The following is a 24,234-nucleotide window of genomic DNA, read 5'->3' on the forward strand; positions in this document are numbered from 1 at the left end:
GCTAGTACCATAATGATGTTATTATTTTTGGGCGGGGTGAAGTTAGATAGGTTCTGATATGATTGTTGTTGTTTTGGTGGAGCAACGCATTTTGTGCCGTGGCTGCTCACTCTCACTCACTCTCACTCTCACTCTCACTCACTATGTCCAACGAGGAGAAGGAAGGTGACTATCAGTGCTCACCGCCCCGCTTGACTGCAGGGATGGCTGCTCACCCGCTAATATGGCACTTAAAGACAGTAGATGAAGGTTAAAGGTAGAGAGGTAGAGGCTGGTGAGGTGATCAGCTGTTGTGATGACAAGGCACATGGAACTTTATTCCTCTTTATTTGATGATTTATTTTGTTTTGTCACGCAGTGTAAAAATTCATTTACAGTGTATATATAAAGGATTTGTATTTAAACTATAATGATTACAAATTGCGTAGTCATTTTTAATTATACGAAAGCGATTATAGGCCGCTATTACTCAAGGCCTACATATCCTCCTTAGGCCTACTGTCTTCCCTCAGGAAATATGCTCGGGATTGAATTTTTTTATTTTTTTAATTTTTCACGAATTGGTACATTCTAGAAAGATCTTAGGAGAATTTCTACACTCAGTAGTTAAATTGTTAAAATCTGCAAATTTGTCCTATTTATAGTCTCTACCTAAATTAATTGATATTAAAAGTATAGTACTAAGTTTAGGTTCAGTGTTCTAATATATCTGTAAACATATATTGAGTAAAATCTTAAAATATATTTTAGTATAAGACCATTCCTCTGTAATTTGGACATATATGAATATTTTTTGATAACTTACTGCCTATTTACACCACAGAATAAAGTTTTTTCATATGAAATTTTTTATGTAGGGAGTTATTAAAAATGATCTTTTATGTTGAAAATAACATAAATACTGACAATTTAATGAGTAAGACACGTGCAACAGTTGGGCATCTTTATTGTTGAAATGTTTTACCTACAAAGTTGGCTCCATCTGTCAAATACAGAGGAGAATGTATTGTAGGCAACAGGAGGAGTGGTGAGGTAAAGATGATGCAGTTAGTCCATTGACCTTTTAGAAATAGTTTGAGGTGGTCAGTCCCTCAGCCTGATGAAGCCTACAGCATAGGCAAGACATTTTAATAATAAAAATACCCAACTGTTGCACTTGTGTCTAACTCATCAAAGATCCTTTATTTTGTCTCAAATGCTACATCAGGACTAATCAAAGGTTAGTGTTTGAGCTAGTCAACATGTTTAACCAGTCATAGCAAACAATATGATACTGTACTTAAAATTCTTGATACAAAATAAAGTAATGTACAAGCTTTATTGTGAACACTTTATGCACTATTACCTTTTCTTCAGATTTACTCTAATCAAATGTTCTTGTATATTTTTGTGCTGTTTATTTTATATTATTTAGATTAGTTTATGCTGTTTAGTTTATTGATATTAGAGCTGTTTTCTTCCACAGGGATTAGGGTCTTACATTTATCCAAATAGAAGTGGTTTTGTCACTTTACCCAGATCATCCTATCCAAATCATCCTGAAGATTTATGTGCCCCACCAGGCCACACTGTTAGCCCTGGAGCAGTATACCATTGTACATTTTTTGGCCTAGAGCATTCAGGAATGGCTGACTCATAACCATTCCAGGCACAAGGAAGTGGAGCTCTGTTGGCCTTGGGTAATAAATGAGTAGTCATGGAGAAATGATTTGTGTGATGTAGTAATAAAGGTAGAATTACTGACAAAATGTTTGGTAAATGGACACAAATGCAGCTAATGTGACATTTTATTGTGGCAAGTTTTTGCTCTCCAGGAGCTTTGTCAAGCCCTGGAGAGTGAAACTTTGCCAAAATAAAATGTCACATTAGTTGCATCTGTGTCCATTTACCTAACATTGTATGAAGTACATGCTACAGTAGGCTAAGGCCTCAATGACTTCCTGGGCAAAGTACAGTTATGTTATGGGAGAAGAGCAAATGAGCAGTAAATTGTATAAGGTTTGGCAGGATATGGGTGTTTGGCCCTCTGCAGATTAAAGAGAATGCTCATTCTTATTACCCATGGATACCTTCTTGCAGGGAATCTTTCAACTAGTGTACCTCTTGACTGCTAGGCAAACATTAATTGCATGCCCCAGGCTTTTTTTTCTTTTAGGTTTGGGCATGGCAAGTCAAAATGTCTTTGTATATCTTTTAGAGCTGTGCATTACATTTAAACGGAGATGAATGAGATATATTTCAATACTTGCATTTCCAAATTGAGGCTATGTTGCAGTACATAAATGTATTACTGTTTGTGTTTCTATGTTAAAATTTTTATTTGTATCTTACACTAAATTTTTCTTGTGCAGTTACCAGTAGTGATGAAAAATCTAATAGTAAGGAATGTGAGAGCAGCAAAACTACTGCAGATAGTACATGTGAAGCAGGTAATACAACTGATGGTGTAACTTCAGACAGCCAACCACAGAGCTCAGAAGAAGCAGTACATCCTGACACAAATGAGGTTAAGCCAGACACTCAAGTGAGTATTGTATAAGTATTAACTTGATAGTACTGTATTAACAATTAATGAAAATTTTAGTGTTTTCTATGAAAATGCATTTTTAATCTTAGAAAAAATCCTTTAGACAATATTGTCTTTACATCCTTTTTTTTTTCTTTATAATTTCAAACTACTGGTGTTTCATGATTGACTTATTTACACATTTTTATTAATACATTAATTTTTTTAAATGAACAAATTCTTATTATAAAAAAAGAACACTAAACTCATATGGGTCAATCAACACTGCATATTAAGCTACTTGACAGCAGCCTTTGAAACATTTTCCAGTACATTATATATACAATATAATTTTTTTTTAGAAACAACCCACTTGGACAAAGTTTTCTTTCATCTTTTCCTCCAGTCTGAAGCCCTACCATCTGGGGAAGCAGTAAGCTTTAAACTTGTCTACAATAAGACAAAATATGATATAGAATTTCCTTTCGATGGCACAATCAAACAGTTGAAGGAGCACCTAAGTTCGATAATTAGTGAGTATTTTGCAGCATTGTTACTAAGTAAGTGTAGAAACTTGTCATGCACCTGGTATTGCTGTAAAAAAATTTAAAAAATGTTATTCATTTTGAGTGGCATGTGGCAGATACCAAAAGATTTACAAAAGGTAAACTATCCTATGTTTTATAAATTGAAGAAAGTGTATTGTACTGTATCTGTACTGTGTACAGTGCTTTTATTTCATTTGATTTTTTTTTTATCTTTCAGATGTGTTACCAGCAATGCAAAAAGTGATGATCAAAGGGCTGGCCAAAGATGAGAAGACACTTAGGGAATTAGGAGTAACACGAGGGGCTAAGGTTATGGTAGTGGGCTCCAAGCTCGATGATGTAGTCAGTGTTAATACTCCAAAATCAGATGTAAGACATACAATGCTTGTTATATTATTTTTGGCATTAAGATACAATAATAACAGTGCTTACATACAGTATGTATTATTTTATGTAACTTAAAAATACCTCGGATTTTCATCTTGATAATTATGATACTTAATGTTAACTTGGAATATTGTATTATATGTTGACATATTCATCACTTTCATACAACATTTTTAAGAGACTTTTTAGGTTGAAGGTAAATATGGATTGAGAAGACAAACTCAGATTTGATTTTTCAAATGATATTGAAGTGATGTAGTAACTATAGAATTACATAGATTATTAGTAAATCTAGATATTGTGTATGCTTTTTGTAATTGGTATCTTTATTCGTATTATGCACAAAAACAAATAAAAAAAACACTTATGCATGCACATGTGCACAAGCTGACACACACACATACACACACATACATATTTGCATGTGTTTGTGTGCGTGTGTGCATGTGTTTGTGTGATAATTATTGATTTTATTTTTTATATAATTTTTATTTGACTTGCAGAGTGCTTCGTCAGAGAAGCCAAGCACCACTACTTCAACAAAAGAACCACTCAGTAGACAAAAACTCCATCGTAAGATTCTTGATAAAGGGTTGCCAGACGATGTCATGCCAGGAATTAAGAACAGTAAGGTACCACTACGAGAGAGAAAGTTGTATGTGTTCTGAAAATACTTTAACCCTTTCAGGGTCCGTGCCGTAGATCTACGGCTTTATGTTCAGGGTCCAAACCATAGATCTACGCCATGAGCTTAGCTCACTCTGATAAGCTGTGAGCAGTAAATTTGAGCCTAGATATGAGAGAATACATCTGTTTGGTATATGTGCACCACATAAAACAAATCCTGCAGCACACAGTGCATAATGAGAGAAAAAACTGAGACCGTAATTTTCGATTAAAACAGCGACTTTGCAGTGTTTTTTTCATATGTTTTTTATAGTTGTATTTGCAATTTCTTGGTCTCATTTGATAGAATGGAAGATATACTATGGAAATAGAGATGATTTTGATTGGTTTTAGTACTGGAAATGGCTTGAAATTGAGCTCAAAGTAGCAGAAATGTTAAATTTTTGCCGATGTTTAAGAGTAAACAAATGACCTCACAAGTCTAATGCATGACAGCTGGGGGGTCTAATATACATTCACAAGTGTGGTGATATTATTTATACAATTATTACAGCATTACATAACAGTAAATCTGTCATGTGGGTTTTCGATACGTGAATGGGTAAAAATACTCACGTAGGCTGGTAGTACGTATAATATATAACGGGAAGTATGGGAAGCGCCAACAGCCGACCTGTCTCTCTGCTGGCTAACTACGACTGACCCATAGTGCCTACGGGTGAGGGTGTTTGAAATCCTGCTATGGTCAGCAGCAATATGAATACAGTCAATGATTCACACAGACGGTTGGTAGTGAGTCATCTACTGGTACACTGGTTACTAGGAACTGGTACTACTACTGAGAAATCTTCTATTTTTTAGTTTGAATAAAAATTCATTGTGAATAAAAAATGAAAATGGAATTCATTTGTAAAGCCTGCAAAACGTAACTAATGAACAGAGGAAATGTTAGTTTAATGCCAGGAATGCCTGCATTGTTTATTCTGGACCCTATTTTGAAATTGGAATATTTTGAACTTGCATTAAATTGGCCAAATTACCAATTTCCGGTCACTTTATTTTGTTGTTGAAACAGTCGACTTGGCGACTTCTTGTGCTCAATCAATAGAATAGAAGTAATACTAGTGAAATAGCTAAGAATTTGGTTGACTGGAATACTGTAATTGCCCTAAAATGGGAGTCAAAGTCGGTATAATCGCCGATGCGTAAATATCGCCGACACATCAAAATTCGCGAGTGCATAATTTCATCAGTTTTCCACCAAATTTCGTACTTTTTGTTTTTTACCTTCAGGAAAAGATTCTCTACCATTTCATAAGAAAAAATAACAATTATTTTTTTTTTAATTCTTGGACCCTGGTGCACACTTTGAAATTTGGCCTCTGGACCCTGAAAGGGTTAAGGAGCTTCATTTATTTTTTATTTGACATGCTTGCATTATATGTTAATATTTAAATTTTGTATATTTGTTAGAATGTCTTTTTAATGTATTTTTTTATGTTTGGGATACAGGTCTCCCTCAACATTTGCGAGGGTTAGGGGATCAAGAGCCTCGCGAATGTTGATAAACCGTGAATGTTTGGTGCCCCAATGTATTGTAGGGAAATATATTACAATACTGCTTCCTTAACTTGTTGAACCATGAATAATCATAAAATACATGAAAACGTCGTAAATTGTACTAAATATATACATGTTATGCTTTAATAACGTATGTTATTTAATAACATGTATGTTAACAACATGTATGTTATTAACCCTTTGACTGTTTATGCCATATAAATACATCTTATGAGCCAATGTTCCTGATGTATTTATACGCACAAATTCTAGCGGCTTCAAATCAAGCGGGAAAGGCCTGGTAGGCCTACATGAGAGAGAATGGGTCTCAGTGGTCGGTGTGCACCCTGTGAAAAAAATCTGGGACCCAGCGGTGCATTGTGGGAACGCCATCTTGTTAGTCCATTTTCACCATGCCTCTCGGTAAGAAGTTCCTCACTCCTCGGTGGATTGGAGGTCTTTTGTTCCCAAGTGATAACTCTAACAGCAATGAAAATGTCAGTGACAGTGAATTCCAGGGTTTTGAAGTGAGTGTTACCGGAAAGAGTGCCCAGGATAACATAATTAGTAATGAAAACCCAGATGACCCACAACCTTCCACCTCTGGTGCTGGGCCGGCTTGTTGACGTTCACGTTCGCCTGTACCAGGACGAAAGAGGAAACTATTTGGTCGTGTACAACACTCAGATGTTAGCAGTGAATGTGATAGTGATAGTGATTTCAAGGTCATTGAAAGCAGTTCTAGTGACAGTGAGGGTGAATATTCCCCAGTGAAGCGGCAGTATGTACGACGTAGCATGCGGTCTGGTAGTGTTTCATATGTTGTTCCAAGGGGAAGGAGAAACTCTGGGAGCACATCCTGTGGCCCTACACCATGACCTGATAGTGAAGATGACGATATTGTTACGATGGGTATGAATGATGTGAGTGAGGGAGCAGGCAGTGGTTGTGATAGGGTGGCACGGCCCATGTGGCACCATCAGCGGGCCACGCTACTACCCACGCTGCTGACTCTGCACAACAACCAGCCTCACCCAACCCCACACTCCCACAACCTGCACAACCACAACCACGGTACAATATCCAGAACCCACCAGCATACCGCATCTGGGATTGGCAGGACGGTGACGAGTTTGTTCTCAGTCCCCGTGACTGATGAAACACAAAGTGGAATGAAGCCATCATGTCCACTTGGGAACAATGCTAGTGAACTGGACTGCTTTGAGTTATTCTTCGATGAACCCCTGATGGACATCATTGTCAGGGAAACAAACACATACTATGATTACACCATGGCAAATACAATTCTCTCACCAAAATCACGGCTGCACAAGTGGAAGGAGACAACTGTGGCAGAGATGTACCTGTTTTTTGCCACAATAATGCTTATGCCACATGTGTATAAGCACACTGTCACCACATACTGGGCAACAGAACGCCTGATTTCAACTCCAGGTTTTAGTGACATTATAGGTGTCAATCGTTTCCTGATATTGTTACATATGTTACACTTTTCAGACAAAACCAGGCCTGACAGAAGCGACAGGTTATATAAGATCAGAAATGTGTTTATGTACCTGAAACAAAAGTGCTGCATGTATTTTTATCCCTTCAGGAAGCTTGTTATTGATTTTTTTTTTTTTTTTTTTCAACAATTCGGCCGTCTCCCACCGAGGCAGGGTGACCCAAAAAAGAAAGAAAATCCCCAAAAAGAAAATACTTTCATCATCATTCAACACTTTCACCACACTCGCACATTATCACTGTTTTTGCAGAGGTGCTCAGAATACAACAGTCTAGAAGCATACACATATAAAGATACACAACATATCCCTCCAAACTGCCAATATCCCAAACCCCTCCTTTAAAGTGCAGGCATTGTACTTCCCATTTCCAAGACTCAAGTCCGACTATATGAAAATAACCGGTTTCCCTGAATCCCTTCACTAAATATTACCCTGCTCACACTCCAACAGATCGTCAGGTCCCAAGTACCATTCGTCTCCATTCACTCCTATCTAACACGCTCACGCACGCTTGCTGGAAATCCAAGCCCCTTACCCACAAAACCTCCTTTACCCCCTCTCTCCAACCCTTTCGAGGACGACCCCTACCCCGCCTTCCTTCCCCTATAGATTTATATGCTTTCCATGTCATTCTACTGTGATCCATTCTCTCTAAATGACCAAACCACCTCAACAACCCCTCTTCTGCCCTCTGACTAATACTTTTATTAACTCCACACCTTCTCCTAATTTCCACACTCCGAATTTTTTGCATAATATTTACATTCAAGCAATATATACCAAGCAAGAGGAAACGCTTTGGTATAAAGCTATTTGTACTGTTTGATTGCAGAAGTGGTCTAGTTTTGGATATCATTGTGTACACTGGCAGTAATACTTTGAGAGATACCATGAAGTAATTGGGTATCTCTGGTGATGTGGTTCGAACAATGATGGAACCATATCTTGGTAAGGGGCATATGTTATTTGCTGATAACTGGTACACAAGCCCCTTACTCAGTGATTTCTTGTGAGTGAACTTGACAGACGTGTGTGGCACAGTGCGTGGTAATCGTAAACATATGCCAAGGTTCAACGCTGGCACTTGCAGAGGTGAGGTGCAAGCCTTTGCTGCCAGTGACATCATGGCATTTCGGTGGCATGACAAACGTGATGTCACATTGTTGACATCAGTTCACCGAAACGAAATGGCACACAGTGGCAGGCACAACAGAGAGACCAATGAACCCATTCTAAAGCCTGCAGCTGTCATGGACTACAACCTCAATATGCGCTTAGTGGACAAATGTGACATGCAGATTGGGTTTGCAGACGGTGTACGCAAGAGTTATAAGTGGTATATAAAACTTTTTTTCCATCTTGTTGATATCTCTATGCTAAATGCTTATAACATATACCAACAAAACACCAAAATATGGTGAATTTTGTTTGTCAGTAATCAGACAAATAATCGCAAAGTACCAAGGAGCATCACCTGCAATAGACCAGCACCCACGAAATTACCCACACACGCAATCTCGTTTCAGGCCTGGTGATCACTACCCCATACAACTGCCTCCTACTACTGCCAAGAAAAATTCTCAGAAGAGGTGTTATGTATGTACACATACCACAAAACGCCCACAAACACGCAGAGACACTCGTTTTATGTGTGAAGAGTGTCAAGTGCCCCTCTGCATATACCCATGTTTCAAAGAGTTCCACAAGCTGCAGCAGTGCTAGGAACATGTTCGGTGACTGTACATATGTATATATATTATGGAACAATAGTAATAAACATTGTTTTGTATTGTTTGTTTGTGTAAACAAAGTGTTTACACAAACTAATAGTGATAAAGTTTGTTCAGTTATTGTGTTGTAAACAATGAGTGTATATTTGAACATTGCACCTTACATTGGTCTCACAGGCCACATAAGTTACTTGGAAAAGAAAAATATTGAAAAATGCAAGAAACCTTTGAATTAGAGTAAATAAAAGAATACCGGGTGGGCGGCAGTCACCGCTGTTGCCGTACGCACGTCACTTTCTGCAAACTTTGCGGCTCTATATCTCGGTAAGTACTGATGGCAAAAAAAAAATTTTAGGCTTAAAACACTCAGAAAAATATTCCTAACATTTTCATAAGAAAAAATAATTTTTTTTTTCGAATATTTGGCAACATAGAATGACAGTTTCAGAAAGGGGCCTGAAACAGTCAAAGGGTTAACCCTTTGACTGTCACGGCCGTATATATACGTTTGTAAGGTACCGTGTTTGACGTATATATACTCATAAATTCTAGCGGCTTCAAATCAGGCAGGAGAAAGCTAGTAGGCCCACATGTGAGAGAATGGGTCTGTGTGGTCAGTGTGCACCACATAAAAAAAATCCTGGAGCACGCAGTGCATAATGAGAAAAAAAAAACTCCGACCGTTTTTTTTAATTAAAATGCCGACTTTGTGGTCTATTTTCGTATAGTATTTGTGGTTGTATTCTCGTTTTCATGGTCTCATTTGATAGAATGGAAACTATATTATAGAAATGGAGGTGATTTTGATTAATTTTACTATAAAAAGAACCTGGAAATGGAGCACAAAGTACAGGAAATGTTTGATTTTTGCCGATGTTCAAAAGTAAACAAATGATGTCATTGTCCAATAAATGTCCAAATAGCCATTCTAATACGCAGTCATGAATGGGTTGATGTAATTTTTACAATTATTACAGTATTGCAGTAGTCTGCATAACAGTAAATCTTCTATTTTTTGTTTGAATAAAATTTCAAAATAAAAAGCAAGAGTAATATCACAGGGACCTGGAGACATGACTGATGAACAAAAAATCTTATTTTAGAGCCAGGAATGTCTGCATTGTTCATTCTGGACCTTATTTTGAAATTGTCGTATTTTTTAATTTTCGTGAAATTGGCCAAATTGCAAATTTCTGACCATGTTATTGGGTAGTTGAAATCGGTAAATGGGAAGTTTCTTGTGCTCAATCGATAGAAAAAATAGAGTTCTGAAGAAATAGTTATGAGTTTGGTTGACTGGAATAACGGAATTAGCCGAAAATAGGGCTCAAAGTGGGCGAAATTGCCAATTTTTAAATATCGCCGAAGTCGCTAACTTCGCGAGAGCGTAATTCCGTCAGTTTTCCATCAAATTTCGTTTTTTTGGTGTCTTTACAATCGGGAAAAGATTCTCTATCATTTCATAAGAAAAAATAATTTTTTTTTTTTCGAATATTTTGCGACACCAGGAGCAACTTCAGGATTGGGCCCTTCGACAGTCAAAGGGTTAAATAACACAGACTCCACCACTGTGAGTCCCTACTACCCTCCCTCCGACCCCCGCAACTGGCAGCCAGCCCTCCCACCACTCAGTGTGGTGAGTGTTTTGTTTGTTCATTATTTGCTATTAAACTACAGAATAAATAATGTAAACTCATCCATGACTGCATATTGGAATGGCTATTAGGAAAGGTATTAGACGGTGACAGTGACATCATGTGTTTACTTTTGTACACTGCAAAGAATCGAACATTTCTGCTATTGCTAATAATAACAATAGTAATAATAATGATAATAATAATAATAATAATAATAATAATAAATACAATATAATTGAAGAAGGAAATTGTACAAAAATACGAGGGAGTGGTTGACACATCGTCAGTGTGACTTTGTTTTTGCTGGAGTGAACATTAGTCTCCCTGCTCTTCCAAACATTTCACAATAATTCAGCGGTTGAGGCAGTGGTATTTAATAACATATATGTTATATGTCTGTCTCATAAATATGCAAGATTACAGGTATGTCTTGCTACTTCTACTTACACTTAGGTCACACTACACATACATGTACACATTTATGTATACACACTCATCTGAGTTTTCTTTGATTTTATCTTAATAGTTCTTGGTCTTATTACTTTTCCTTTTATATCCATGGGGAAGTGGAATAAGAATCTTTCCTCCGTAAGCCATGCGTGTTGTAAAAGTCAACTAAAATGCCGGGAACAATGGGCTAGTAACCCCTTTTCCTGTAAAGATTACTAAAAAGAATAAGAAGAAGAAAATTGTCAAAGTGGGAAGTCTGAATGTGCGTGGATGTTGTGCAGATGATAAGAAAGAGATGATTGTGGATGTTATGAATGAGAAGACGCTGGATGTCCTGGCTTTAAGTGAAACAAAGCTGAAGGGGGTGGGAGAGTTTCAGTGGAGAGGAATAAATGGGATTAGGTCAGGGGTTTCAAATGGTTAGAGCTAAAGAAGGAGTAGCAATAATGTTGAAGGATAAGCTATGGCAGGAAAAGAGGGACTATAAATGAATTAATTCAAGGATTATGTGGAGTAAAATAAAGATTGGATGTGAAAAGTGGGTTACAATAAGCGTGTATGCACCTGGAGAAGAGAGAAGTGTAGAGGAGAGAGAGAGATTTTGGGAAATGTTGAGTGAATGCGTGGGGAGTTTTGAAGCAAGTGTGAGAGTAATGGTGGTTGGGGATTTCAATGCTAAAGTGGGTAAAAATGTTATGGAGGGAGTAGTAGGTAAATTTGGGGTGCCAGGGGTAAATGTAAATGGGGAGCCTTTAATTGAGCTATGTGTAGAAAGAGATTTGGTAATAAGTAATACATATTTTATGAAAAAGAGGATAAATAAATATACAAGGTATGATGTAGTACTTAATGAAAGTAGTTTATTAGATTATGTATTGGTGGATAGAAGGTTGATGGGTAGGCTCCAGGATGTACATGTTTATAGAGGGGCAACTGATATATGGGATCATTATTAAGTTGTAGCTACAGTTAGAGTAAGAGGTAGATGGGAAAAGAGGAAGGTGGCAACAACAAGTAAGAGGGAAGTGAAAGTGTATAAACTAAGGGAGGAGGAAGTTCGGGTGAGATATAAGCGACTATTGGCAGAAAGGTGGGCTAGTGCAAAGATGAGTAGTGGGGGGGTTGAAGAGGGTTGGAATAGTTTTAAAAATGCAGTATTAGAATGTGGGGCAGAAGTTTGTGGTTATAGGAGGGTGGGGGCAGGAGGAAAGAGGAGTGATTGGTGGAATGATGAAGTAAAGGGTGTGATAAAAGAGAAAAAGGTAGCTTATGAGAGGTTTTTACAAAGCAGAAGTGTTATAAGAAGAGCAGAGTACGTATATGGAGAGTAAAAGAAAGGTAAAGAGAGTGGTGAGAGAGTGCAAAAGGAGAGCAGATGATAGAGTGGGAGAGGCACTGTCAAGAAATTTTAATGAAAATAAGAAAAAATTTTGGAGTGAGTTAAACAAGTTAAGAAAGCCTAGGGAAAGTATGGATTTGTCAGTTAAAAACAGAGTAGGGGAGTTAGTAGATGGGGAGATGGAGGTATTAGGTAGATGGCGAGAATATTTTGAGGAACTTTTAAATGTTAAGGAAGAAACAGAGGCAGTAATTTCATGCACTGGTCAGGGAGGTATACCATCTTTTAGGAGTGAAGAAGAGCAGAATGTAAGTGTGGTGGAGTTACGTGAGGCATTACGTAAAATGAAAGGGGGTAAAGCAGCTGGAACTGATGGGATCATGACAGAAATGTTAAAAGCAGGGGAGGGATATAGTGTTGGAGTGGTTGGTACTTCTGTTTAATATATGTATGAAAGAGGGGAAGGTACCTAGGGATTGGCGGAGAGCATGTATAGTCCCTTTATATAAAGGGAAAGGGGACAAAAGAGACTGTAAAAATTATAGAGGAATAAGTTTACTGAGTATACCAGGAAAAGTGTACAGTAGGGTTATATTTGAAAGAATTAGAGGTAAGATAGAATGTAGGATTGCGGATGAGCAAGGAGGTTTCAGAGTGGGTAGGGGATGTATAGATCAAATGTTTACATTGAAGCATATATGTGAACAGTATTTAGATAAAGGTAGGGAAGTTTTTATTGCATTTATGGATTTAGAAAAGGCATATGATAGAGTGGATAGAGGAGCAATGTGGCAGATGTTGCAAGTATATGGAATAGGTGGTAAGTTATTAAATGCTGTAAAGAGTTTTTATGAGGATAGTTAGGCTCAGGTTAGGGTGTGTAGAAGAGAGGGAGACTACTTCCTGGTAAAAGTAGGTCTTAGACAGGGATGTGTAATGTCACCATGGTTGTTTAATATATTTATAGATGGGGTTGTAAAGGAAGTAAATGCTAGGGTGTTCGGGAGAGGGGTGGGATTAAATTTTGGGGAATCAAATTCAAAATGGGAATTGACACAGTTACTTTTTACTGATGATACTGTGCTTATGGGAGATTCTAAAGAAAAATTGCAAAGGTTAGTGGATGAGTTTGGGAATGTGTGTAAAGGTAGAAAGTTGAAAGTGAACATAGAAAAGAGTAAAGTGATGAGGGTGTCAAATGATTTAGATAAAGAAAAATTGGATATCAAATTGGGGAGGAGGAGTATGGAAGAAGTGAACGTTTTCAGATACTTGGGAGTTGACGTGTCAGCGGATGGATTTATGAAGGATGAGGTTAATCATAGAATTGATGAGGGAAAAAAGGTGAGTGGTGCGTTGGGGTATATGTGGAGTCAAAAAACGTTATCTATGGAGGCAAAGAAGGGAATGTATGAAAGTATAGTAGTACCAACACTCTTATATGGGTGTGAAGCTTGGGTGGTAAATGCAGCAGCAAGGAGACGGTTGGAGGCAGTGGAGATGTCCTATTTAAGGGCAATGTGTGGTGTAAATATTATGCAGAAAATTCGGAGTGTGGAAATTAGGAAAAGGTGTGGAGTTAATAAAAGTATTAGTCAGAGGGCAGAAGAGGGGTTGTTGAGGTGGTTTGGTCATTTAGAGAGAATAGATCAAAGTAGAATGACATGAAAAGCATATAAATCTATAGGGGAAGGAAGGCGGGGTAGGGGTCGTCCTCGAAAGGGTTGGAGAGAGGGGGTAAAGGAGGTTTTGTGGGCAAGGGACTTGGACTTCCAGCAAGCGTGAGTGAGCATGTTAGATAGGAGTGAATGGAGATGAATGGTACTTGGGACCTGATGATCTGTTGGAGTGTGAGCAGGGTAATATTTAGTGAAGGGATTCAGGGAAACCGGTTATTTTCATATAGTCGGACTTGAGTCCTGGAAATGGGAAGTACAATGCCTGCACTTTAAAGGAGGGGTTTGGGATATTGGCAGTTTGGAGGGATATGTTGTGTATCTTTATATGTGTATGCTTCTAAACTGTTGTATTCTGAGCACCTCTGCAAAAACAGTGATAATGTGCGAGTGTGGTGAAAGTGTTGAATGATGATGAAAGTATTTTCTTTTTGGGGATTTTCTTTCTTTTTTGGGTCACCCTGCCTCGGTGGGAGACGGCCGACTTGTTGAAAAAAAAAAATGTTATAAATAATAATAGTACATGTTATTATTAATAACATGTATTATTATTAACATGTATGTATTTAATAACATATATGTTATAAATAATAATAGTACATATTATTAATAACATATATTATTATTAACATGTATGTTATTAAATACCATTGCCTCAATCACTGCCTCTACCACTCCAGTCACACTCAATCTACAAGCACCAAACACAATGAATTATTGTGAAATGTTTGGAAGAGCAGGGAGACTAATGTTCACTCCAGAATAAACAAAGTCACACTGACGATGTGTCAACCACTCCCTCGTATTTTTGTACAATTTCCTTCTTCAATTATATCATATTTATTATTATTATTATTATTATTATTATTATTATTATTATTATTATTATTTTATTTTTTTTTTTTTTTTCAACAAGTCGGCCGTCTCCCACCGAGGCAGGGTGACCCAAAAAAGAAAGAAAATCCCCAAAAAGAAAATACTTTCATCATCATTCAACACTTTCACCACACTCACACATTATCACTGTTTTTGCAGAGGTGCTCAGAATACAACAGTTTAGAAGCATATACATATAAAGATACACAACATATCCCTCCAAACTGCCAATATTATTATTATTATTATTATTATTATTATTATTATTATTATTATTATTATTATTATTATTATTATTATTACTATTGTTATTATTAGCTGTAGCAGAAATGTTTAATTCTTTGCAGTGTTAAAGAGTAAACGCATGATGTCACCGTCTAATACCTGTTCGAATAGCCATTCCAATATGCAGTCATGAATGGGTTTACATTATTTATACTGTAGTTTAATAGTAAATAATGAATAAACAAAACACTCACCACACTGAGTGGTGCGAGGGCTGGCTGCCAGTTGTGGGGGTCGGAGGGAGGGTAGTAGGGACTCGCAGGTGGCGGGAAACTTAAATATGATTTGGCGGCTGGGAATTTGGTGGCTGGGAATTTGGCGGTTGGGAATTTACGAATGTGTGAAGCCCGTGAAAGTTGAAAACATGAATGTTGAGGGAGACCTGTACAGATGTTGAATTTTTCCACTTAATATTAGGGATGATGTGTCAGCAGAAGCATCATTTGTGAATCTGTGTGCACAATTAATTTTTATGGAGGGCCCGTATCCACTGGGCACATAGTACTGTTCATAACCTCATCTGTTACTTCCTGTTTAAATGTTGAGTAATGTTGGCAACTATTAAGCTTTCAGGGCATAGTGTATGTAAGCTCTGACTTGTAGACTTACAGTTTTTAAGACAGTGACGTTCCTATTCTTCTTCGTCTTTGTCATTACTGTCATCTTATTTTGTTTGTTTGCTTGCTAAACATTTTTTTTTTTTTTTTTTTTTATCACACTGGCCGATTCCCACCAAGGCAGGGTGGCCCGAAAAAGAAAAACTTTCACCATCATTCACTCCATCACTGTCTTGCCAGAAGGGTGCTTTACACTACAGTTTTTAAACTGCAACATTAACACCCCTCTTTGCTAAACATGTATCAAGAAATGTGGAATTGTTTGCATTTTATATTGGGTTCACTGTACCATGTCTGGGAATACATCTATAGTACTCTATATAATTCAATGAGGATATTGTAGTTGAGAGGGTCATTATAACTGATATCACCACCCTTCTGGTAAGACCGGGATTGGATGAATGATGGTGAATGCATTTCTTCTTTTTTTGGGGGTCACCCTACTTCAGATGGAAATGGGAAGTACAGTGCCTGCACTTTAAGGAGGGGTTTGGGATATTGGCAGTTTGGAGGGACTTCTAAACTGTCATATCTGAGCGCCTATGCAAAAACAGTGATTATGTATGAGTGAGGTGAAAGTGCTGAATGATGATGAAAGTATATTCCTTTTTGGGATTTTCTTTCTTTTTGGGTCACCCTGCCTCAGTGGGACATGACCGACGTGTTGAAAAAAAAATCTGTGTATAAATTTTATTTTGCTTTCATGTGTTTACATTCTTCAGGATGTATTGCCGTCATATCCACTATCTGGGATGGTTAACAAACATGGAGGGAAGGTTCGACTCACATTTAAATTAGAGCTAGATCAGATATGGATTGGCACTAAGGAACGCACTGAAAAAATCAACATGAATCACATCCGGCAAGTTGTTTCAGAAGCAATAGAAGGTTATGAACAATATCACATTATGGTAAGTAAGATTTAAAGTGAACTTCAGTCTTTTTATCTAGTTTGGATCACAGTGACAGTTTTATAAAATTTTTAGCACTCTGTACCTGATAATTGTTTTAGGGCTAGAGCATAATCATCCAGCTTTGACTTTTCTCTCTTGCCTTTCCCTGCATATACCTTTTCCTGCTTGTTTAGTGCTGTATGACCTATTTGGCTTAGCACTATACACAACTTTTATGTATAGTATTTGGTAGTGCAGGTGCTTTACTGTTGTAGCCTATGACAAGAAAAGTTCCTTCTGAAAATGATGGCTCATTATCACTGGGATATCCATATGTTTACACATGCTGAGAATTCCACTTAATTTTACTGTAAATACTTAAGTAAAAATAATAATAATAATGATAATACTCAAAGGGGAAGTGGAAAAGGATTCTTCCTTCCTCTGTAAACCTTGCGTGTTGTAAGAGCGTGACTCCACTGTGACATGACCTGATGCTTCACGCTTCTGCCTTGCCTCGTACAGAATTTTTCCCCTACTATCTGTTGCTAGTTTTGCAACATTGCATAGCTCCTGATGGTGCATAGTGTGTGAAATATCTTGAGCTTAAGATTTCCTCCCCATGTAAGTAAGTTTATTCAGGTATACACAAATACAGTATCAAAGATTATCATACATAGCAGCATGTGTGTAGAGAATGTAGGATAACCCAAAAAAGCCAAAGTAACTTATTTCCATTTCTGCATCCATCATTAACCCTTTCAGGGTCCAAGGCCCAAATCTGGAGTCACGCACCAGTGTCCAAGAATTTTCAAAAAAAAAATTTGTTATTTTTTCTTATGAAATCGTAGAGAATCTTTTTGTGAAGGTAATAAAACAAAAAGTACGAAATTTGGTGGAAAATTGACGAAATTATGCTCTCGCGAATTTTGATGTGTCAGCGATATTTACGAATCGGCAATTTTGCCGACTTTGACTCCCATTTTAGGCCAATTACATTATTCCAGTCAACCAAATTCTTAGCTATTTCACTAGTATTACTTCTATTCTATCGATTGAGCACAAGAAATCGCCAAGTCAACTGTTTCAACTACAAAATAAAGTGATCGGAAATTGTTAATTTGGCCAATTTAACACAAAGTTCAAAATATTCCAATTTCAAAATAGGGTCCAGAATGAACAATGTAGGCATTCCTGGCACTAAACTAACATTTCCTCTGTTCATTAGTTATGTTTTGAGGCTTTACAAATAAATTCCATTTTGATTTTTTATTCACATAATGAATTTTTATTCACACCAAAAAATAGAAGATTTACTGTTATGCAATACTGTAATAATTGTATAAATATCATCACCATATTTGTGAATGTATATTAGACCCACCAGCTGATGTGTATTAGACGTGTGAGGTCGTTTGTTTACTCTTGAATATCGGCAAAAATTTAACATTTCTGCTACTTTGAGCTCAGTTTCAAGCCATTTCCAGTGCTAAAACCAATCAAAATCATCTCTATTTCTGTAATATGTCTTCCATTCTATCAAATGAGACCAAGAAATCGCAAATACAACTATAAAAAACATACGAAAAAACACTGCAAAGTTGCTGTTTTAATCGAAAAATCATGATTTCATTTTTTTCTCTCATTATACACAGTGTGCTGCAGGATCTGTTTTATGTGGTGCACACATACCACATAGATGTATTCTCTCATATCTAGGCCCAAATGTACCACTCACAGTTTATCAGAGTGAGCTGAGCTCATGGCGTAGATCTACGGTTTGGACCCTTAACGTAAAGCCGTAGATCTACGGGACGGACCCTGAAAGGGTTAAGTATTAACTACTAAACATTAATTTATTTCACTAGCTGAATAACTATTTGTTACAGGGACTGCAGCTGGGGCCAACAGAAGCCTCACGCTACTGGATCTACTGGGTTCCTGCACAGTATGTTGATGCCATTAGAGACACAGTTCTTGGCAAGTGGTAATGTTAAGGGGACATTAGGGTTTTCATCACAAACACATTTTTATTGGTTCATCATGATCATATTTTCTGCCTTAGTAGGAGCAGATGGAACTTCAGGACCTTGCACTAAACATCCGTGAGGTAGAAGGTTGGGAATGTATGCAATAGGAAGACTATACCAATATATTATCCTAAATGATATTGTGCTTTGCCTGTTATTTACCTTGTGAATCTTGCACTAATTTTCCAGCTGGAAGGACATAACTCCATTTTTCTCACTTTCTACCCACTTCAACTGCTTGAAATAGGAGCAGTTGTACCATGCAAGTTTTTAAAAATTGTAAGATCAAATGTTCATTATGTTATTGTTTAAAAAGTTGATATGGAGGCTAAAAGTTCCATCTGCAGTGCTAGGGCTACTATTGGCCATAAAAGAGGGTTGGAGGGAAAGTGATGTAAACTGTGTTAAGCATTGTGATTTTTCAGCAAGCTTTCTATATTTTTGTTGCTCATGTTATGTGAGAACTTAAATTAGTCTTAGAGCCAATATTTTTTATCACATGGTGCTTAAGAATAAATAGATTGATAACAAAACAAGGCTTCATCTAGTACAGTACAATAATCTAAAGAAAATGCGATAGGAGGAAGAGTAAAGATTTTTTACATGTTTTACGTACAACAGCTTTTGGTGGTTTATAAATGCAAGAAAAAGGATGGAAAACTATATAAAAAAAAATCACTACCAAATACCTGAGACAAATTTGTGTACCTAATTTTTCACTCATCTTTTAACTCACTCTTTGGAGTTCAAACATAAATTGCTTCTGAGCCAGTAAATTTGCCATTTTTGAGCTTTGTGAAATTTTTCAGAGTAACTTGCGCACATTTATACCTTACAAACACAGGCTTTTCACCCCCCCCCACCAGAGAACTTCTGAGAATCATTAAGTGCATTATTTTGTATTTAAGACTTAGTGTTATGAGCTATTGTTTTGTTATTTATAACTTTAGAAAGTTACCATACTGTTTTTTGAGGTGGATATTACAAAAGTAAGAGGAATATCTTACTGTAAGATAATATTGAAGTCTAGACTGTAATTGCCTTGATTTTCTCAAAATATGAATAGTCGGATTGGATATGGGCATTTTGAGAGATTAATATTTGAAGAAGGTATTGTAAGAAGTTATAAATAATTACAGAAAGGTATAGGAGAGTGCTAAAAAATTGGTAAAATGGAAAATAGGAAAGAGAAAAGCAAGAGCAAAACAGTTTGTGAAATAGACATTAGAGCTGACAATGATAAAATATTCAGATAATAACACTAAAAATTTTTGTATAATGCTAATGTTGCTTTTCCTTTTTGTATGCTATACTCGCAGCAGCTGTGTCAGTAATTTGTATTTGTATTAGTAACTCACAAAAATACGTAGAATGTGTATTAATATACAGTATTTGGAAATGCAATATATTCTCGGTAATGCGATTTATGTAATTTTAATACTCAGTGTATTGAGATTAGGCATAGGATGAAGGTTCTTTCTATGGGTGGTTAGTTACCTGCCATTAAAAATTTTATCTGTATGTACAAATATTATTGAGACAAGAGGTCAGTCCTCTCCAAAGCATGAATCTTGTAGATGCCTAAGCATTTATTGTTAAATTTCATTGATGGAAACATAGGCTGTGTGGATGCTGAAGTCCACTTTTTTTTTTTCTTTTTAATACACTGGCCATCTCCCACCGAGGCAGGGTGACGTCTACTTATTGTTCGTTATTCAAGTTCTGTCATTGATGAATTGAGCCTATCACGTTGGATCACTTGTTGCATTACCATCCTAAGACAAACCTTGTATTATTATTGCATTTCATAAGTTGTATAACAGTTAGATGCTGGTACAAATTGAATATTGGCACATAATTTACTCAAATATACTATGCTGTAAGGAAGAAAATTTAATTTTAACTTTTTTTTTTTTTTTTTTTTTTTTTTAACTAGAATTTTGAATATTTATGGATGGGCATGTTGTTTTGTTACTAATGCTGGTTTAGTGAGTGAAACTGGATAGAAAAAGTGTATTTCTTGGTGTAATAAATGTGTTACATATTATATTCCAAATGTACTGTATATGACAAATCAGTTTTGTCAGAAGTGAGGTTTAGGACAGAAAAAAAATATCGACTGCAGAATTGTTCATCTGGCAGATTGGAGAGGGATTAAAAGCTAGATACTGGTACTAGTTCATACAAATACTTCATAAGACAATAGAAAGTGCTTGAATTCATTAACTATTTAAAATAAAATAATCAGTTTTGAAACACGGCCCAGAGGACTATCACAATAAAACTGGTCACATACTATGCTTTTGCAAATGGTACTAAGGTTTTGTTGATGTAAAAAAATTTAAAGGAATTTCTGTTGCAGCCTTTTGCAAAAATGCCCAGAAAGCTCTTAAAAAATTAAGTAAAAATAAATATGAAGCAAGAACAAGGAGATACCAATTTTTGACGAGAATTGGATCATAGTGTGTAGAGTATTAGTATGAGGAGATGGTTATTCATTAACACTTGTTTCAGTATAATACTTTTTTTTTATTAAAATCTACTGTATAAACATGGTAGCTTGTGATGGAGCTCCAACATGTGCAATGATTTCAGTCATAATTTACTCTAATTACTAATTACTCCAATTTACTCTAAGCCTTAACTTCTCATCTTCACTGAATTATCAGCACCTCAATGCCACTGTTGATTCTTTCTACAGTATCACTTGGATACAGAAGATTTAAGTAATAATTTTTAAATCTTCATGTATGTTTGAGTGTGTGAGTGCAGGCACTGTACTTCCTACCTCCAGAACTCAAGTCTGACTAAACAGTTTTCTTGAATCACCTTCACAAAATATTACCCTGCTCACACTCCAACAGTTTGTCAAGTCCCCAAAAGATTTGTGTCCACTCACTCCTATCTAATATGCTCACACATGCCTGCTGTATGTCCAAGCCCTTTGCATAAAAAACCTCCTTTACCCCATCCTCCATCTTTTTCTAGGATGACCCCTACCCCGCCTTCCCTCTACCACAGATTTATATACCCTCCAGGCCATCCTGTTTTGCTGTATCCTCTCTTAAATGGCCAAACCACCTCAACAACCTCCTCCTAATTTCCAAGCTATGAATTCTCTGCATAATATTTATGCCACACATTGCCCTCAGACACAATATCTCCACTGAGAAATAGTTATGCTATTTTGGTACTTGTTAAAAAACAACTGAAGGTGGTGAGACCCTGATGGAGCAGTCAACCCTTTAAGATTTGTTAGTCTCTTATCAGAGTGAATACCCTTCCCTCATATTATACCTAACTGTGATGCTTGTTGAACATGTCTCCTGAGTGTGCACATTTTTGGTGATGCCAGATACCAGGCAGAATAAGCCTTGTTTTTCACTTTTGTATTGTTAAAGTATGACTTGGACATGGTAAACAATGTCAAAGTACTGTAATTAGTTTGTCAAAAATGCAATAAATGAAATTTCGTTTGTATGCAAATGGTAAATACAGCGGTCTCTTCTTGTCATGGGAAATGGAACCCTCAACATCATTGCCTCTTATGGCAAGTTAATTTATAATTCTCATTGAACAGTGACATAAAACATCTATGCATTACACATTAAGGCTGTAGAGAATATGAAATACATAGAAGGTAATTGCTCTACATGTCATTGGTTGGAGAAAACAACCATCTCCTGTGATTATTCTTTTTTTCAAAGAATTACTCCTATTTTTGCACCTTTATATACATAATTGTCAAATGCACTTTGAAAAGAGTATGCGATTGCAGCTACTAGACAGACTAATAGTAATATTTGGTAAATAAGCAAATATGCCATTTATTTTTGTTTATATTTTTGAAAGATGAGAAAGAGAAATTTTAAGAACCAAAATTTACAAACACTCTTTAAAATAGGAACATGCATTTTTAATTTTTTATTGTGGATCATCAATAGACACAAACATTAAATTTTTATTTATTGAAAAACAGGAGTGTATTGCATTCATATTAAATTTAAGTTCTCTGGATTGCAAGTTTATGGCTTGTGTAGAATGTTGCATCTTTTTTTTTTTTTTTTTTTAATTTGAGAGCAATTCATGAAGATTTACGAAAAACTAGTAAAAAGATCTTCGAGAATTGCATCATTAAGCCTTAAAAGTCAAACTGTTAGTCTTCTCTAGAGGACTTAAGTCTGTCTTTTTTTTTGCTCAAAGGAATATTGGAGAGGTTATTTGATAGTATTGTATTGGCATAAATGTGAAACTGTAATTTCAGTCATTACAGCAGTGTATTTTGTTTCAGCCTTAGAGAAGTCTGAAAGAGTGTAGTATTGATTTCATTGACTTTTTTTTTCAGTACATAACACAGAACAGTAATTTCTCTTTGCAAGCTACAGTATTTAATTTGTTGTTTTTTCCTTTGTTAAATTTCTTATGTATTCTGTATATACACACATGCACACATGTACACTAAAAAAAAAAAAAACTTGCCATGCTTGGCATTCACCATTATCCTTGTGTAGCATATCGTATAGTTTTGATATTTTCAGATTACTGGGAAGGTTTCTGTGGCAATTGTTAAAATTATTTGTACAATAAAGAGATTTAATAATAATATATATAAATACTTTTTTCTGGTACAAATCAGAAACCCACACTGTAGAAAAACCAATAATTTTACAACTTGTGCATTGTAAAATGCAAAATATTCTTGAAAATTATTTGGAAAAGTAAAGCTGCAGTATATAATTTAAGAGTGATTCCTATATAGTGAATCACTGAAAATTGGAAGCTGTATTCATACTATCGTGTTTTAGTAACTTTTTTTTAACGCACTGGCTGTCTCCCACTGAAGCAGGGTGGCCTAGAAAGAAAAATTCAAGTTTTTCTTTTTACAATTAGTAATTTATACAGGAGAATGGGTTATCAACCCCTCGTTCCCATGTTTTAGTAATATGAATACAAGCACGTGACAATGAAATTACAGAGTCTTAATTAAAAGTACAGCCTCTCCTCATTTAACGATGGAGTTTTGTTCCTAAGACCGCAGCGCTGTATAGCCCTTGTGGCTTAGCGCTTCTTTTTGATTATAATAATAATAATGTTCCTAAGACCATGTCGTAAACAAATTTGTCGTTAAGTGAGGAAATACTATAATGGTAGTGGGTGTGTGTCAGCCATCTTTGATATAGTTTTAACATCATCTTGGCACCCTTATAACATTTCTGGTATATTTTTAAATGTTTATACAGTAGTGGACTGTATATTGTAATAAACAGAATAAAGGAAATCAGCTCTGATATACATTATTTAGGTATGCATACTAGTCAGAGAGCCCATCGTAAGTCCAAGTCATTGGTAAACGAGTACGTTGCTAGGTGAGGAAAAGCTGTATAATACCATTTGAGAAATTGTTAGTTAACACAGTGCAGTATTTGTGGTTAGTGCACTGATCTCTGCTGTGGTTGTTTCTTTTGCCTTCAGTTTTCAGGAGGAAAGAGTCTCTACCTCTGCCAAGTGGTGGATCACCCAGGCTGTGACGGATATGTGAACTGCATG

At 36.3% G+C, this 24,234-nt stretch overlaps 1 protein-coding gene across 2 annotated transcripts; it reads left to right on the plus strand.

The window, feature by feature from the left end:
• Positions 1 to 73: 73 nt before the first annotated feature.
• LOC128693686 (ubiquitin domain-containing protein UBFD1) lies at positions 74 to 20,478 on the plus strand. 2 transcript variants are annotated; one of them, XM_053783477.2, is made up of 7 exons: positions 74 to 165; positions 2,352 to 2,524; positions 2,913 to 3,039; positions 3,272 to 3,423; positions 3,945 to 4,073; positions 16,487 to 16,675; positions 18,547 to 20,478. In XM_053783477.2, the coding sequence occupies exons 1-7, from the start codon at positions 144 to 146 to the stop codon at positions 18,646 to 18,648; spliced, it is 894 nt and encodes a 297-aa protein (XP_053639452.1). In that variant the 5' UTR covers positions 74 to 143; the 3' UTR covers positions 18,649 to 20,478. The 2 variants fall into 2 exon arrangements, with proteins under 2 accessions (XP_053639452.1, XP_053639453.1); XM_053783478.2 differs by lacking the exon at positions 74 to 165 and adding an exon at positions 179 to 256 and having other exon boundaries at positions 18,547 to 18,799.
• The last annotated feature ends 3,756 nt before the right edge of the window (positions 20,479 to 24,234 follow it).

This window comes from Cherax quadricarinatus, chromosome 34, assembly GCF_038502225.1.
Source record: "Cherax quadricarinatus isolate ZL_2023a chromosome 34, ASM3850222v1, whole genome shotgun sequence".
Lineage (NCBI taxonomy): Eukaryota > Metazoa > Arthropoda > Malacostraca > Decapoda > Parastacidae > Cherax > Cherax quadricarinatus.